At 41.7% G+C, this 17,704-nt stretch overlaps 4 protein-coding genes across 8 annotated transcripts; 1 reads left to right on the top strand and 3 right to left on the bottom strand.

Moving 5' to 3' along the window:
* Positions 1–655: 655 nt before the first annotated feature.
* Positions 656–7,444, bottom strand: LOC143376362 (F-box only protein 32). The gene is made up of 7 exons (XM_076826615.1): positions 7,113–7,444; positions 4,139–4,185; positions 3,890–3,939; positions 3,414–3,600; positions 3,156–3,331; positions 2,791–3,041; positions 656–2,719 (listed from the first exon to the last, which is right to left on the bottom strand). Exons 1-7 carry the CDS (start codon positions 7,232–7,234, stop codon positions 2,521–2,523), a joined length of 1,032 nt encoding a protein of 343 aa, XP_076682730.1. The 5' UTR covers positions 7,235–7,444; the 3' UTR covers positions 656–2,520.
* Positions 7,445–7,517: 73 nt separating this feature from the next.
* On the bottom strand, positions 7,518–8,957 carry LOC143376368 (18S rRNA aminocarboxypropyltransferase-like). 3 transcript variants are annotated; one of them, XR_013087080.1, is made up of 5 exons: positions 8,698–8,957; positions 8,472–8,638; positions 8,013–8,400; positions 7,727–7,902; positions 7,518–7,654 (listed from the first exon to the last, which is right to left on the bottom strand). XR_013087080.1 is itself a non-coding variant. In XM_076826628.1 (5 exons), exons 1-5 carry the CDS (start codon positions 8,780–8,782, stop codon positions 7,781–7,783), a joined length of 705 nt encoding a protein of 234 aa, XP_076682743.1. In that variant the 5' UTR covers positions 8,783–8,957; the 3' UTR covers positions 7,676–7,780. The 3 variants fall into 3 exon arrangements, 2 of the variants coding, with proteins under 2 accessions (XP_076682743.1, XP_076682742.1); XM_076826628.1 differs by lacking the exon at positions 7,518–7,654 and having other exon boundaries at positions 7,676–7,902; positions 8,013–8,186; positions 8,244–8,400; XM_076826627.1 differs by lacking the exon at positions 7,518–7,654 and having other exon boundaries at positions 7,676–7,902.
* A 337-nt stretch (positions 8,958–9,294) lies between these two features.
* Olf186-m (Ki-ras-induced actin-interacting protein-IP3R-interacting domain olf186-M) lies at positions 9,295–14,696 on the top strand. 3 transcript variants are annotated; one of them, XR_013087077.1, is made up of 6 exons: positions 9,584–9,741; positions 9,985–10,285; positions 10,379–10,674; positions 11,350–11,574; positions 11,658–12,733; positions 12,773–14,696. XR_013087077.1 is itself a non-coding variant. In XM_076826596.1 (5 exons), the coding sequence occupies exons 2-5, from the start codon at positions 10,044–10,046 to the stop codon at positions 12,668–12,670; spliced, it is 1,776 nt and encodes a 591-aa protein (XP_076682711.1). In that variant the 5' UTR covers positions 9,295–9,550; positions 9,985–10,043; the 3' UTR covers positions 12,671–14,696. The 3 variants fall into 3 exon arrangements, 2 of the variants coding, with proteins under 2 accessions (XP_076682711.1, XP_076682710.1); XM_076826596.1 differs by lacking the exon at positions 9,584–9,741 and adding an exon at positions 9,295–9,550 and having other exon boundaries at positions 11,658–14,696; XM_076826595.1 differs by having other exon boundaries at positions 11,658–14,696.
* LOC143376371 (uncharacterized) lies at positions 14,695–17,697 on the bottom strand. The gene is made up of 5 exons (XM_076826630.1): positions 17,460–17,697; positions 16,091–16,336; positions 15,867–16,007; positions 15,666–15,790; positions 14,695–15,583 (listed from the first exon to the last, which is right to left on the bottom strand). The coding sequence occupies exons 1-5, from the start codon at positions 17,565–17,567 to the stop codon at positions 15,565–15,567; spliced, it is 639 nt and encodes a 212-aa protein (XP_076682745.1). The 5' UTR covers positions 17,568–17,697; the 3' UTR covers positions 14,695–15,564.
* Positions 17,698–17,704: the final 7 nt, after the last annotated feature.

Below are 17,704 nucleotides of genomic sequence, written 5' to 3'. Positions count from 1 at the left end.
CCTGGGCATGCATACATGTAAATAACTACAAGTAAACGAGGCTGCTCACTACTGAACACATCGCAAAAAATGTAACAACGACATTCAGATTAATGATCATAGAATACTCAATAATAAACTTTAAAAAAAGTAAAAAACCGACTTCAAAGGTGCGCTAAAAAGAATAAAATAATATTTTTTAAATCGGTGCCAAAATAGAAACAATTATTCTTTTTAGTGACCTTTGTTTGAAGCCGGTTAAAAAACATTTATCATTGTACCAATTAGGGAACATACTCCATATAACAACGAAATAATCATCCAAATCTGTCCACGCGAGATAAAGTTAGACGCGAACATACGTTAAAGCTGAAATTCTAGATAATTCTAGAATATCTAGATAATAAAAAAAATTAACATGGTACCACCGGCTCTTCACACTCCTTCAAATAAAAAAAAATCATCAAAATCGGTGCACCTATACGGAAGTTATGCATGCACATATAAACATAATGAAATATACTTGACGAATTGAGTAACCTCCTCCATTTGAAGTCGGTTAAATAAAAGCAAATTAATGATAAGTCTGAGTTGAATACTATTTCCCACTAACTTGTTACTCATTCAACGATTAGAATATATAGGAAAAATTAATGGGAAAGTTACAAGACCCAAGTTTTCACTATGTACATGAATATGTACACGTAAATGTGCATACACGTATTAAAAAAACTTTAATATATATATTAAGAGTGACGAATAATCTACTGCAAGTTTTAATATATATATTAAAAGATTTAATATGCGTATACACAAATAAATCTTTTATTTCAAAGCATTTTACACAACGCTGCTCTACAGTTGTCCAGGTTGCCGCATTAAATCGTGAGATGTACGAGCTGCCCTAGAATTTTTACAACAATAATTCACTCGTACTGCAATTCTCGCCTTGCATCGAGGAACGTAGCACGCAATGCCGTTTGGTCTACCTTTACATGATCGGTAACGGTTAGATTGGTAAGGTTTTACGCGCATACGGAACCATTGCGATAGTCGTCATTTAAGAAAAAGGAAATATCAAAAAGAACCACATACTCGTATCGTTTGAAACGAAATCCACATTCGTGTATATAAAAAACAGAAAGACACGCGTCGACTCGTGTTAATGCAATAGCATCCACCTTTTTCTTTTGGCAGTATAATTTTCCGCGCACCAAATTAATAATGCATCATTAAGCCCTGTGTATTTTCGGCAATCCTTTTGAAAGTCCAACAACGTTACAGCTAAACGAACACGTGCGATAATTGTATACCAAGCGGTGTAAATAGGAGTTTCCCGTTCCTTAAAACGAGCACAGAGAGCACGGCAGCGTAATAAACGCCTTTTGCGACAGTGGCATGATTGTTTCGCGACTCCTTGCATGCTCCGTTTTAAGGCTCGAGTAGGTCACGATCTTATAATGCAAAAAATCCACGCGAAACGTGTACGGATAGAATATAATACGTATAAAAACTGACACGGGCGATCGCGTGAAACGCATGGAGGGAGGATTCGCGTGAAATAAATGCAATGTATCATAAACTAAATTCACCTAAATGGAAATGAATCGAAGTGAAATGTCGTGAAAGCTGCCGGGAACAGGGACGAGAGGCCGTCGTCGGTTACGAGCCACCCCGTTTTCAAAAAGAAGGAAAACGGACCTCGTGTGCACCGTGAAAACCCTTCGATAAACATTTTCCGACCAGCATCAATCGCATTTTGCGCATACTTATCGATTAAACTACAGGTCTACTGGGAATCCTCTGATTACAAAATCAAAGTCCGTTACTCAGTACGGGTGGAATCGAGTCGTTGGCTCTTAAAAACAGAAATTCATCCACGGTCGTTGCGCGCTCAGTAGAATAGTGTTCAGCGAGAAATAATTTAAGTATTCAAATACGAATCGCACAGGTTCTCTTACGCACGAACCTGAAAACCAATTACAAGGCTGCAACGACCCGGGAACTTTCACACGATGATCGAAAATTTGGAATTTTCGTGATCGTACTCCGTCCGTTTGGCGAAATTTTCGGAGCATAATATATCGGCACCCCGTAAGTTCGATCCTAAACATCGTTACACGTTTAAGCGTCTATCTCTTAGCGTCGTAATTCTCGAACAACATGGGGAGTATATGTCTATATCTGGCTTACCATTCGTAGAATGTATCTTCGGTTAGGGATCTCAAAGAGAAGGAAGCGGACGAGAAAGTCTCTCGTGATTTCTGGAACTCGATCGACCAGAAAAATATATCGGATCTGCCTCGGTCAATGCATACACGTGTACACACGCTCGCATACTCGCAATCACACAACATTTACAGATATCCGTTCGAAGACAACACTGGAATCCCACGAGCGAGTAACAACTTCTCGAACGTTTCCCGTTGCTGCTCGGTGCACCGTGGATCGTGGCAATCCTCCGCTGTCGCGATTCTCGCTACAGCTTGTCGCGCCTACATCTGTTCCTTCGGTTCATAAAGAGTCGGTGGCGCGGGGCTTTCACAGCGAGAAAAATTTAAGGAAGGTCTGCGGAGGGATCGGGACGTGAAGGGAGGCTTGGTCAACGTCCGCCAGTTTCTCTTGGAACGCTGGATCCTGATCCGCGATGCAGGGATGTCCCAGCGACCGCCAGAACAGGCAACGGCAGCTGCGGCACAACTGGATCATCTCCGCGTACTCTTCCCGCAATCCGAACGACCTAAGCATATGTTTCCATCGAATGAAATTCGCGTCGTTTTTCACGAGCACGCAACAGTGCGGAGTCGATACCTTCGAGCAATGGTGAATATAGACTTCCAGTCTTTCCCGGGATTATTTTGCCTGGTAGTGGTGATTTGCTGGGGCGTGAAATGGTACTGGGCAAGCTCGCGCCAGATTCTCTGTTCCTGAGCGAGGACAGCGAGGTGCTCGCAAGCTTCCGACGAAGCCTCGATATCTCGCGGGTCGCTCAGCCGCAGGAGCACCTCCCGGCGACACTCGGGAGGCAGATCTGACCACTGCGGTTGCTGCTCCTCGTCAGGCTAGACAGATCACAATTCATTTTGTTAACAACGGCCTGCTGCAAAACCGTTATTCCCATTATTACTGGTTAACTAGCCGCGTAAACATTCTCCAAAGTTGTTCGCGGTTCACACCTGAGTTATAGTAATGGACGAGGCGATTTGTAGGATTCTCTCCAAAGCCGCTTTGTGCTTTTCCCACAGGATTACGGAGCCCAATGGTCTGCCACCCCAACAGCAGCCCGCGCTGAAGGCTCGCACTCTCTCGATCAGACGCCGGAGCCTTCCAGTTTGTTGCTGGGACAACGACACTGTGGAGCATTGCCATTGTATCGTAAACAAGCGCAGCTAAATAAAAGCTCGTGAAAGCAGAGAGATTCGGCTGCAATTTACCTTCCAAAGCGACCTCCTCCAGCATATTGAAAAGCACGCGCTGGGCACACCCGCTGAGCCCTCCCATTCTGTGGCTGACCAGAAGATCCAGCAGCCGCACGATATAATTGAATCGACGGCAATCGTGCACCGCGGACAAAAAGTCGAGCCTCTTGAGCGCGTCGCTCAGCCCGTTAAAGCCCGCGATCTGCGAACAGAAAAAGGGGCCCGCGTCGCTAGTCTTCTTTATCGCCCTTTCTATTTAATCGTTCAGTTTCCGAACCTAAGAATAGTGGTCGGAGAGGAGTTCCAGGCGTTTGCCGGCCGTTACGTTCCCTTTTTATTCCCTTTCCCCCTCCGCATATACCTTTCTTCTGTTCGTTTCTCTTAATCCATACGCGACAAACCCACGAGAGCTTCTTAGCGAACAAATCCCGCGTCCCTCCCCTTACGCGAGGCTGGTTTAAATATAAGCAGGGGTGGAAGGAGTCACTCACCTCGCGCGTGCACTTGAGCGTGATGTGGCAATGCGGCTGGACGACGTTCTCTAAAATTACACGGCAAAAGATTAGTGGAGAAATCCAAACGGTCAGGGCTTCTTATCGCCCTATCAGACGCGGAGTATTAAAGTTGCAAAAAAATTATTGTTACATTTGCGGTTCTGTACGCGCTTCTTGAAATTCACCTCTACCATCCGTACCTTGGTAAACGGAGGATCAAAATCGGGGCAAATCGGGGGCACTCACCCTTCTTTTTGTCTTTCTCCTTCTTGTCGAGCGCATCTTTGTCCCCGCTGTAAGAAAAAAAGAAGAAGAAACAATCAGTCTCAAGAGATTTCTCTGCAGTCCGCCTAGTCCCCTGTCGTTTCGCATTTTCGAGCTCTACGAAGCGTTAAGGTCGACGGAATCGACGCTGCGGTCGCCCAACAAAGACCTTGCGCTAACGCGCTTACGAGACTCGGGGAGAGAAACCTCGCACCAATAATCCGTGATATTATGTAACTAACGGTGATGCGCGTTGTGGAGCGAGTAGCGTGTCCCATGCATTAACGAAGGCTGCTTCTACCTCCGTACGCCGGGGCACGTGGAATTTCGTTGACGAGGGTAAGGAGGGTAATTCGTCGGTTAAGACCGCGAGGGATGTAAAGGGGTGCTCGCCAAGCGGCGCGGTGGTATCGTCGAATCGAATTTATCAGGACTAGGAGATACAGAAGGAGATTTGCGAAATTGGTGCAGGTCACGGTAGCTGGGTCATGACCCACATTTGCGCAGGGTCGCGTGTGCGATGGGTTACACCGATGCTATCCTCGCTTTCGGAAATTCGACCTCCGCTTCACCAACCATAGGTAACTTGTCCTTGTTCCGACAGAACGAGCACTAATTTGCCGAACAATTGCGTTCTGCAAATGGGTCGTGCAATGATACAGCCAAGAGAATCGTATTCGGCGGTTTCATTTAGGGGGGCGTTTTTAATACTAGATCTACCAAGAGGGGTCAATACGACTTATTATTATTGTTATTATTATTATAGATTATATTCAATTTTCGCTGATAAAATGGGAACATAGGGTGGATGTACCAGTAGATGAACAGGTACCAGTGAATGGACATTTTGTATTAAAACGAGTAAAATAAGTTATTAAAATAAGTAACTAATTAATTAGAGACTTCTTTTAATCCCTTGCTTCGTATCCAAACGATTTTTACAGCACGCGGAATCAATCGCGCTGCAAACATAATTCTATAAAAGTGTTCATTCATTAGCCTTAAGCGTTCATTTATTGGTGCGTTTACCCTATATAAAAACGGAATAAAATGCAACGTCAATCGTTGGTTGTTCTAGCGTTAATGGCTAATTCAGCTTGTTCCGTTTACAGCGGGTCTGTTAAATGAAAGTTTTCGAATGTTCATGCTACAACGTAGAGAGGTGTCTATTATATCTACAGCCGCTTGTTATTGCTGTACGTGACAAAGAAGTTCAATGTTGCTTGCTGGTAATGCGTTTCGCGTAGATCTTGGGAGCGAAGCTGCACGCTACTATCCGGAAGCCAAGGCCAACGGACACGTAATCGCTGTACCAGACAAATTGTGTATCGTTAACAGTCGGAATTACGGAGCTGCGCCCTGCAAAGCGTTCTTAAAATTGCTCCGCTTAAGTGCGACGCGGTAGTAGTTATAGAATCGCAGCAACACATTACGTGGAACATCGGTAACGCGAGAGATACCCAAAAACGAGTAAAACGCAGCTCGCTGAGCTATCCTGTAACAAATAAAATAACTCTATGTACCTATTCAGGTGCGCAAAAGTATTCTAAGGATCACACTTGAATTTCGTTAAAAAGAAAGGATCAAAGATGAATACGTACAGTTATATACCCCCATACAGAATTTAGCTTTTATATTAAGGCGTTCCTTCTTTCGTAATTAAGATTTCGAACGAGAAAATGAATGATACGTATAAATTATAAATAGAAAAAGTGTGACGGGCAACGAGAAACGCGTTTTCTAGCGACGTATCCAAAGGAGAGAAAGGGTGGCGTTTCTTTCGCGAAGCGCGCGAAAGCGTGGCGACTATGCAGCCCCGACGGGCTCGTCCATCTGTCTGCGGTGTATATACATTGGCGCGAGCTTTCACGGTCTCGCGACGCCGGTGCTTAAATCGCACACGAGGGCGTGCGTGTGTGCCCGTACCTGCCCACACAGGCGCGAAACCAAAAGGGAGGCTCGCACAAAGCGAGTGCGCTCGCGTCAACACGCACGCACACCCTGTACGTACGCAACGATTAATTGAGAAACCCAACGGTGTTCTCCATCGCGGAAAACAAAGAGGAGCGCGGGGTTTGGAGGGGAGAAATAACGTACAACACATACGCGCAATAACCACGTAACGGTTAGAATGAAATCGCCTATTGGTCCTCTATGAATCTTCGAACTGACTCGCGAGGCGGCGATGTGGATGCGAGGATACGGTAGAACGGGAGAACGATTTTTGCGATGGGAAGGTTCTGCTGAAAAAGTCCCGAGAACTCGCGGAGAACAGAACCGATGGTCTATTTTTGGAAGCGTGTTAGCATTGCCATAAACGAGTGGAGAACTTTAAAGACAACCTCTTCCCTCTCTGCAACATTAGATAAATATTCCGAGTTTATTGTTTCCCCGAGCTCCTACGCAACAGCGAAATGATTTTCTGGATAAAAGTTAACTCACGGACGCTGAATCGATACACTGGACGTATGCAACGCGCAAATCGAGAGTGACGCGTATTAAAAGGAACTGGAACGTAAAACGTTATTTATTTGCGCTTCGACATCGCCAAATGCGTTTGACAGTACATATCCTTCTACGAAGCGAACGAGTCGACTCCATCGGTGGCTACGAAGCACGCGCGAAGTCTAACAATTGGCACCATCCAGAGGTTCCCGAGGGAACTCATAATTCAAAGCCCGAGCCCTATCCTAAACGATGAATCGTCTTCAAGGCGAATCTCTTTCGTCGCGGTTCATTCGACGAGATGACAGGCGAACGACTGTCAGAATGCACTCGCGGTGGCTTGGGATTGTAAACAAATCGGGACCTGTCGCCCGATCGATGTAACAGCTGTGAGGCGAACCGATTACCCGGAAACGACTGTGCGGTCGTCAACGTCCGCTGGATTTGAAAACAAAAAACGCGATTCGGGGGGAACGCGAGAGATGTCGACGGGCTTGTATATGGTACTCACCGTAGTAGGAGGGAAAGCGTTTTGTTGTTGGCGCACTCGAGGATTTTCTTCTTTTCCCAGCCCTCGACGGTTTTTACCCATTCCTCGCCGGGGCTACGCCAGTCCTTCGATATGAACGGCATCTCGTTCGCGAGGAAGACGACGCGAGACCACCGCGCTCGCGCGCACAGATCGTAAACCCTTCTGGCGAAAAAATTACCGCGCAACGCACCTCACTGTTTCACGGACGCCGAATGTTTGGTCGCGGGACGGCTCGGCTAGGCTCGTTCAGATTGCTTCGCGGCTGCGATCGACCGCGCATGGCTTTGTTTCACTGACGTCACCGGTGGTATCAGCTGTGCGACTGACCGAGCAGCGAGCTTGCGAGACACTGACCGCCATCTTGCAGACTCGGGCTGGGGCGTGCGCGGAGGCTGTCCGCAACTGGGCGCGACATTCAAACGATGCTACGCAGTACCTACTACCTGCACTGCAAAGTTCCGCATTCCATTTTTCACTTATTACGGCTATTATTTCAATTCATCGATTACCTTCTTTCCTGACTACGAGAAATAGAAGCTGTATACCCATAATCGATTTATTTCCAGCAAGTACAATGTAAAAAAGATATATACCATTGAACGTGAATAACGTTCGTGTTACATTTATATCGTTTAACGTATCCCCCGTCACGTGTTAAGCATAGAAGCAAGTCCGCGTTCTAAGTCTTTTACTTCTGGTACTTCTGGCGCTGCCGCCCCTTCTTCCTTATCTTCGCTTTCCGAATCACTCGGGGGGAAATCTGATACAGCTAACGAATAAGAAATGTTGTGAATGGTACTGGCGTAGTAATGAGATCTGAAGCGCTTCGAATCTATATATAAGCGTAAAGACGACGTAATTCGTAACATATTAAACTACCTTGTCTGTTTAATTTCTCCTGCTTAGCATCGGCAAGGTACTTTTCCTGGGTAGCTATAATTTCCTCCGCGTTAATACAAAGCGAATACTTTTCTAGCAACTCGTCGTTCAGTTCCAGAAATGAATGGCCCCAAGAGAACTTGCCGAGGTAAAACTTTGCATCCTCGGGGAAGCCTGTTATAATTAACGTGGCCGCTATAGCTTCTACGCAGCTCAATTGACACGGCTTACCATAATTTATCGGATTCGCAGCAACTAGAAATGGTAAAAGGCGAGGATTCGGAGACCTCATTTTACTGAACGGAGTATCGTCCAAGCGTGCCCAACTGCAGTCAACCACGGCGCAACCATGCTGCTGTACGATATCACGATCCGCTGGACTGACGCACTGCAGAAGAACGTGTTTGCTACAAATACCTATGACAGACCTACGTTATCGTTTATTCGCACTCCATGTACCTTTTTACCAACCGGAGTAAGAACTAACCCAGGGAATCGATTGCCTAACCCCAGTACTTTCACTAAGCCATGCCTAACGAGCTTTCTGCCAGAGCATTTTTTAGGATCGCACTGATGGAGATCCCACATGGCAACTGGAAACGGGGCATGGTAACCTTCTTCTTTCTCTGGAAGTTGAACGAATAAATTACATTTTGCTAACCGCGACGAAATGTTAAATCCTAACCTGATTCCTCATCCTCACTGTCGGACCTGTCCCGGTCTTGACGATACTTTTCTTCTTTTCTGACACGTCGATGTCGACTCTTCATTCTTCTGTTTCTCCCTCCGTGTAATAATGTTAAAAAATTTCTAAATGTTTCGTAGTACAATATGCTTATATAAACATACCTGTATTTAGTTAAGAATAAAAGCGATAGGTATATACCTATCTAAAAGATCAGTCAGTTAGATACCAGTGATTCTTACGCGGCAATTTTGTCGCGTGAGAAACAACGCAGAACACGCGACAGTAAGCGAAAGATTATATACGTATATAATTTGAAGGCTGCACTTGTCAGCACAGTACAGTTCAAACTCTGCTGATAACTATTATATATACACACGTGCGTATATATATATGTATGATATATCTGCGTTTCATGTAAATACTGGCGACAATTTTTAATTATCGTTACATGCTTTTTCATTGGAAACATTCGCGTATGCGTGGATCGACGAGTTCGTCGACGTTTCAATTTTTTATAAACTCATCTGTCTGGAGAAACTTCTACGAAATTATTAAATAGCAAACGCCGGGATCTATTGAGTTCGTGTATCAGTTCGGTTGAACGCAATGTATAACGAGTAGAGATACGATGGTAATTGAAATATGTTCATTTGCACTTTGCGATAGTGGCACTGCATCGAACGGCCCTGAAGTATTCCTACAGTGTGGGTAACAAGTGGCTGTTCTGTTCTCAATCGCTCCGCGGAACACAAATCGTTCAAGGAACGATGCTTGTTTAAACATGCGTTTAAAGACGCTTTGACTCGAATGGGAACGTTTTATTCGCTCTATTATTTCGCTTGAACTCAAGGTAGGTGCAAACCCATTGCATTCCATGGTTTAACTCGATCGCGTTTTGAATACACCTCGATGAAACTTAGAATTTCGTAATCGTGCATAAAAACAATAACTCATTAATGCGTATAAGTAGGCGTCTTTCGATTGTAATTGAATTTCAATGATGTTATCTTGTTCATGCTCCCCAGAAGGATATGGATTCAGGTATTTTTTAGAGCAAGATCGATCAGTATTTTATTAACATTCTCGCGTATATGCACGATAGATATGTAAACATCGTACAGTAGCATTAAGCACTACACAATTATTTGGACTTTGCTCGTAGACGTTCGAAAACTGTTTTAAAACTTGCGATTCGTGCCACTACAGTTTGTAAAAGCAGTTATTTTATCAAGCAGTAATATTTTTATAAATTCTTTGATATTCATTACGTGTATACTTCGCTAGAAAACGTGGGCAAGGAAACCATTATAAAAGTAACGGATTGGCTGCGTGGGATTTGGGAGATGAGACGCCGAACTGGCCCGGTTCAACAATGGGTTGATTCAATACCTTCGCCCATAAAATCGAATCTATTAATAACAAATGAGCAGCAAGGAACGTCAGCCGATATAGTTGTTACTCCTGTGACACCAACAGAGCCTAAGGACATTCCGTATTCTATGGGAACAAAACTTCCAACTATGACTGTTTCAGCGCCTATCAAAGTTCCTAATGTACCAACAATTAATACACCCGGCCTACCCAGGTACTGTGTAAACGATAAATGTGCACGGGGAGGTCTAAGGTAATAGCTCCTCATCGCTTTGCTGTGTAAGTACATGAATATTTTCCCTCGCAGCTCGTTACCTCATAAATTGGTACGCGATCCGAGTTTGCAGTCCGACAGCAGTCATTGTAGCAGCGTAGAAAGTTTGTTAGAGTTAAGAAAAGCGGATCCAGAAGCAATTCTGCTGGGACTTGGATTCGGCGGCTGCCCAGGCAGCCCGCAGGAAAATGGTTCTCTCTCTCGAATACCAAAAAGATTTTTACAACCGTCGAAACTGAAGGGCATTGCCATTAACGACTTTATGAAACACCAACAAGAAACTAGCGAATCCATCGACTCTGTATCCCTGGGATATAGAGGATTAACAGGTAAGAATTTGACCGATATTAGTGATGAGGAACACATAATGGGGTATTTAACGACGAGCTGCAGTTTAAAAGTTGCTAAATTCGGTGGTGAACGAATGGAAGGAAATTTGTAGATAAATTGTTTTAAATTAGAAACAGATTTATGTTACACAAATGATAATTTTATAGGAAGCGATGGCACATTATCTGTGTCTAGACTTATTCCGCATCGCAGACATTCTGGACCAATTAATTTTGTAAGTCTTGTATGACAGTTAGGTCTTTCGGTAATATATTATTTAAATTGCAAAGTACAGTGTTTACGTTGATTATTTTGCTTCCTATATTTCAGTATTTATGCTACTCAATTGTTTTGCAAGTTTGTATTGTGATAACTAGCAAGAAACTGTAATGTGCATGAAACACTTGTTATATTACCATGGAGTTACTTTAGATAGAGTCTCTAATTATTTCTGATTAAGTGGTAAATGCTTGTAATATTTGAGATTATGTTGAGCAATAAAACTTGAACATTAATAATGAATATAAAATCGTATTGTGTAATTTGCATACTGTGCACTGTTTAGAAATTGTTATTGCGTGTTTCGATGTTATTGTGATTATATCGCGTAATGCATAGCGGAATGAAATCTTAAAGCGTAAAATTACATTTCTTCTCTTTCTTTAATTCGAAAGGCTCACCGTACGTAGCACCCTCGGAAATTGTACAGAAAATTATGAAACGTTTACGGGATAATGAAAGTCACGACCAGGATGCTTACTCGATGTACAATTCTTACGAGCAGTACAGCCCGATGCAGTGTAACGGCACATTTTCTGTATTATCGCCTGACAGTAGACAGTTTTTGGAAAGGCCACGATCAAAAAGTCCCGATATGCGCAATAAACGTATGATTATTGGTAAGAATTTATTATATCTCCGTCTCGGCAAGTATCTTTTAAACACGCGTTAATATCTCTCTATGAGAATGTAACTGTTCCAGGACAAAAGTCGTTTGCATTCGGGCACGATGGTGACCTGATCGAAATCAACCCTTCTGATGCGAAAAGATCATCCGAAAACAATTTTAACAGCGACTCTGCTGTCGCTGAAAATTCAGAGATACTCGGAAACTTGGGAGGCACCGATATCGATCGTCACAAAATATCTGATGAAGTAGCTATTCAGAAAACCGAGAAAATAATACCAAAGAAATTATTATTTGACGAATGTATAGAACATTCCGACATCGATGTTAATTCATCGATGAAAACATGTGAAGAGCCTTCAAGCATGGGAAATACAAGCCTGGACGAAAAGATCGATTATAACGAAGATATTCTTTTAAATATATCTTCGCAAAATTTATATGATTTTCGGAGAGCCAGCGATGGATCTTGCAACATAAAACCTGGAGAGAATTTATCGACAGTGCATGAACGAAGGCACAGCGATAGCTTCGTGCACGCTTTCGAGGATGGTAGCTGCGGGTCTGTAATATCCCAGAAGAGAAGAACATTGAAGCGGCAAACTAGGATAAGCGATATAGACGCGATAAGTTATCACGACTTGAAAACGTGTGGCTCGTATAAGGCAGGGGCTACTAGCGAACCTAGTGCGAGCATTCGAACAAAGTCGCTTCAAACGATGGAGGATCTGCCATCCAGAAGTGAAAATGAAAGTTGTGTTGCAGCATGTTCGAATACTTTTTCCAATGAGATGGATGATCGTATTCAGTCTGTAGATAGTATTTTACTTAATGAAGAGCAACAGGAGGACTGTACGTGCTCTATTGAGAAGAATCAGTGTTTAGAACGCGTGAGCATGGGCGAAGAAGAGGAGACTGCAACGTGTCGCTGTTGCCCTGGTACTACAAAATATTGGGAGAAAATGGAGAAAATGATTAAAAAGAATAAGAACCTGGAAAGTATGGTGGTAAGAAACAGAAGGGAAATGGCAGAAATCCGAGAAATGCTGAATAGCGTATTGTCAGTGCGATTGGAGCCTGGTTTTTAACATATAGAAAGAAATATCGTTTTAAAAGGACAATTCATGACGAATTACATTATAAAACACTTCATTCTATACACCATATTAGACACAGGAAATTCTTCGAACTTATTCCATTTAGCTACGTGAAAGATTGAACATTCATTTCATATTTACTTATTTATAATGCTCTGTAATGCATTGCGAAGCACTATGTACACGAGAAAGAACGTAGTACACGGGATTACCTCAGCAAGTGATAAGTACCATAAAAACTATCAATGCCAATGTTTTCTACGCGAGAGCACATCTTTATTTATAACGGCTGCACAGTTTTTTTTTTCATGCTTTCAGTTATAAATGAAGATGCTAATATTTTGTTATGATTTCAAATTTTATTATTAATTAAGGATGAAATACCAATGTTCAATATACGGTTACATTCACAAATGATGTATATTGTTTTCATTGTCGCATGTAATTACAATGTCTTTCGTTATGTTTGAAAATTATTGCTATTATGTTATTACATTTGTTAATTTTACTAGATATTTACTTTATTTGCTTAGCGTTGAAAGTTTCATCTTAATTTTATGTTGACGTCTGAATAGTTATGTTATTCTCCATCCTATATGTATAGTTCGTGATATACTGTTAACGGTAATTGAAGATACAGTGAAAAGAATTCGAAACGATCTAGTCCCATAATTTCACTGTCTCGTTTTTAATTAAAACAACGAATATAATTCAAATATTCTAAATCGTCGAAATAAGTGATGGTTACTGAACATTGGTACCTATGTGCAATATAAACTACCTTCTCGTACTTTATACTACTGTTGTTCGGGACGCGTATGTGGGCCACATTTTCTATAGCAACTGTGATTGGTAATACGGTCGAACCAACATTTATAATTTCCATTACGGTCATGAACATTTGTAAACACTTAGCGAACAATTATATTTATAGCGTGAACATCAATCCTATAATGTGGCGCGTGCGGGATCTGTGCGAACATCGAGTCTATTTCTAATGATATATTACGTTAGACGAGTAATAAATTCTTCACATCGACCTATAAAGATATAAGTATCTCTATACCTACTAACTGCACAAAACTGATTATAGGGACAGTTTTCTGTCACATATCTTGTTTTACTTAATATTATACATGTATAAAAATTTGTTTAATTTCATATACTGCAAAATTTTAAGACTCTTCGATCCATCGACAATCAAATATCAAAAGGAACCAAAAATTCTTTAGCGAATAATGAAAGCTGTGAAATTCTCTCGATACATGTACATTAAGCAAACTACTTCTTGAAATATATATGACTTATATATTCGAAAATGAAAACAGACTTCGGGAAAAGACAAAGATTACTACTGCGCCTTAAATCTATATCTGTTAAGAGGCGGAACAGAAAGAAAAACGTTCTTATTCGTAATGTTCCATCATGTTTCCCATTTGGATGTTTGTACTATGTTGCGTATCTGTCTTTAGAACTCGTTAGCACGATCGATAACGAAAGAGAAATATCAACTGTTAACTACCGCTTATACATAGTTCTAATTTTGTAAGCTCATTCTTCGTTTTTCTAATGCTCAAATATGAATATACTCGGGTTATTACAATTACTACGTTATTTCTTTTTTAGTACGAACTGAAAATACAATTTTATTTGAAGGTTTTGCTAACATTAATTATATTTCAGCACATACCGTTTGTAATTGGACTACATATAACTGTAAAAGTTATATTTAGGTACTAATCAAAACATCTCGAGTACAAATCTAAACATTCTGAAATGTTACTTGACGTTTCTGAAAGAGGACTTACGGAATTATTTTGTCATATATTTTTTTAAAATATATGCACTCAACGTGTGAACTCCTAAACTTAAAGTGAAAACTATATTCCTTATTATATATGCCTACATTCCGATAAGTGTGATGTACATAGATTATACAAACAGGGTAGGAGCTTTGTAGATGATACGATGAAATGTACAAGCATATAGGAATACTGAATAAATATTTAACACAATTTTTACTGTTTCTTTCTTTCTTTATGTATGTGAACCATAATTTTTTTTATCCATGAAACTAGGTCCAACATGACATACCACTGAACATGATTCATGACAAATACAATTCAATTTCTTATTCACACTGTTGACATTAATATAAACCCATGATACATAATATTTATAGCCACGAAAATTTTTTGCCGAGAATAGGAACAGCACGATTTACCAAAGGAATTTACACGACGATAGGAACACAAGATTAAACGGTAACTGGCATTACGATTCTTTTCTATATCCTAATATTTGCCTTCTGGTGACTAAACGTAATGGAGGATCTAGTTAATGAAACTGCTTTTACCATAGTTATAATTATTCGAAGTACAACAGACAGCCGAGTGAATTTCGAACTCAAGACTGCGCCCAAAGCTTTTATACCGGGAGTCTATTATTCGGAGGACAGAAAAAACGACAACGGTGATATTTTACACATTAAATGCAAGACAGATTAAAAAATCCGGACTTTCGTCAAAATTATAAAACACAAAACGTGAGTATATATTGTATTATATGTTTAAAGGATCGAATAAAGACGCAGGCTTGTAGGTAGCTTTATCATTAATTGAAACACACGTACGCATTTGGCAGAACTATCAATTACACGTAAAGCTACCCTTCGCAACAAACTGAGATTCATGGTCCACTGAATCTTACATTTTTTTCCCCTTTTTTTTTTAACACGAACCCGCTAGAATATCATTTTGTAAACTGCATTCATTGTGTTTGCATATGTCTGCATAGTGTTGTTGTGTACATGTGAATGTAAATGTATTCTTTCTTAGCATACCTTAAAATGTACATAAACAATAAGATCAACCGCGACCTTATATTTAGTCTTCTTTTTCGTCTCTGAAACGGAAAAGACAAATGGTCAGGATTACAACAAAACTGCTGCGACAAAAGAAACTGAGGAAAGGGCGAAGATACATACTTTACAACTTCCTGTTGTTGCTGATCCAGACGAAGCTCAACAATTGTCTCTGTTCTACTTTGCACTTTGAAAGTGACTTGCGCAGCCAAGTACTTGTCTTTGTTATTTACTGACCACCCAGAATACTGAAAAATACAAGAGTTTATTAAAAAGCTGTAGGAGCGTAAGAAATATCTTTAAGACAGACATATCCAGGCTTACCGTCGATGTGCTTTTGTATAATGTCTTTCCGTCTTCTTTGAAAGGTAAAAATTTTTGAAGCAATGCTTTTCCATCTATCCTCCACAATGTTGGATCCGTGCTTCCTCCAATGTCAGCTTTTGCAACGACGAATGCGCCAGACTACGAGAAGCAATGCGAACAGCGCAGTATTTTTATTATTGAACTGTACAGTTAGAGGTAACGTGTCTCGGGATAAAACTCACAGTGAAATCTTTTGGCGTTTCTCCGGAAGATTCATTAAAGCTGTTATCATCGGAGTCCTCCTCTTCTTCGTCCTCCTCTTTCTTTGATCGTCTTTTCCTTTTGGGTTTCTTTCCTGTGTCGGAATCAGATTCCTCGTCCTCCTCGTCGTCTTCCTCTTCATCCTCCTCTTCCTCTTCGTCCTCTTCCTCTTCTGAATGCTGACGTTTCTTAGCTGCCTCTCTTTGTGGCCTCTTCTTAACCCCACCCTGAGTAGCGTTAGTATTAACATTGTAATACTTAGCGATATTTCTCTCGCTACGTATGTAGCGATTATCAGCGAAGAGGAAACATGTAATTAAATGTATTCAGCTTGACAAAATCGAGGGTCGCCGATTATAAGCGTGAGAATGAAACAGTGTTTTCTTTACTCGCTGATTACTCGTTTTGCAATCTACTTTCGCTAATCCCAGAGGTTCAAAATACAACACTCGCATGTGTTTTTATGGTACTTGAAATTGATAAAGATACATAAAGCTGCTGAGAATATCAATGCGATGCATATACATGCGCATTTATAATTCGCATTTGCGTTTATCACGAGCATGATTTCCAGGAGCAAAAACCGTTTATACATTGAATAATGCTCGCGTGGCCAATTGCAATATCGATTTAAATAAATAACTTTCAAATCGATATTCTCCGCGAGAAAAATTCCCAACTACGAAATACGTGAGTAAAAAATGAAATGCACGATTGGAGTACAGTTATACTGTTTTGAAAAATTCATAGACTGGCGCCATCGACCGGCCGGCAACGACGACTCGTGGCGGACCCAATGCTGTCCTTCGGAATAACCATTTTTCTCGTAAAAAATACGTTTCGATATGAAATTTCCAAGCGATTCGAATAACCGCCGGACGGCGAAGCAGAAAATTTTCTTAAAATATTCCACCAACGATAACAGTTTCGGAGATTCACGGTGCATCGGGTAGCGTGCATGTCACGGCTTCGAGCAGCTACACAACCGATTCGTGTTTTTCCGTTATCTACTCGACGAGATTGATTAAACACCATCCATTTCTGACAATAGCCGCGGGGTAGCAGATAAACGAGAAAGCACAAACATTTCGCTGAACAGCGCCGATTTCTCGTCGGAAAACTTCGAGATTCCTCAGCCTGCGCTCGGGGAAAAATGCAGGGAATCCTGATAAGAACGATTCCGATTGACAGATCTTTCGCCACGAATAATGGAGCGTAAACGTTTCCGTAGGCGCGCGAGCCGCGTTGAGTACCGTAAGAAGTAGGTGGGAGATTACGGTTGGTCGGGAAACGCGAGGGCATATTTTCGAGACAAGAGGAAAGTGGAAAGCATTGGTAGCGTGGGCTTACTTCGGCTCCGGCCTCGGGAGTCCACTCTTCTTCGGATGCTCCTTCCATTTCTTCTGGATCGTCTGCGGAATATTCGTCTTCGTCTGACACGTCCTTGGTCTTCTTCATATTGCTTTTACGCGAAATGTTTGCAAACTTTCCCAGAGGGGCTCACAGACGGACAGAAAAAAACTCACGGGACCGCGGCACGAACTGACCGACTATGTGCGCGACTACCGCAAACAATATGGCGGTATATGGCGGTT

This window comes from Andrena cerasifolii, chromosome 14 (assembly GCF_050908995.1).
Source record: "Andrena cerasifolii isolate SP2316 chromosome 14, iyAndCera1_principal, whole genome shotgun sequence".
In the NCBI taxonomy this organism is placed as follows: Eukaryota; Metazoa; Arthropoda; class Insecta; order Hymenoptera; family Andrenidae; genus Andrena; species Andrena cerasifolii.
Note: the sequence above shows the minus strand (reverse complement) of the source record. Positions and strands in the feature narration are given on the sequence as shown.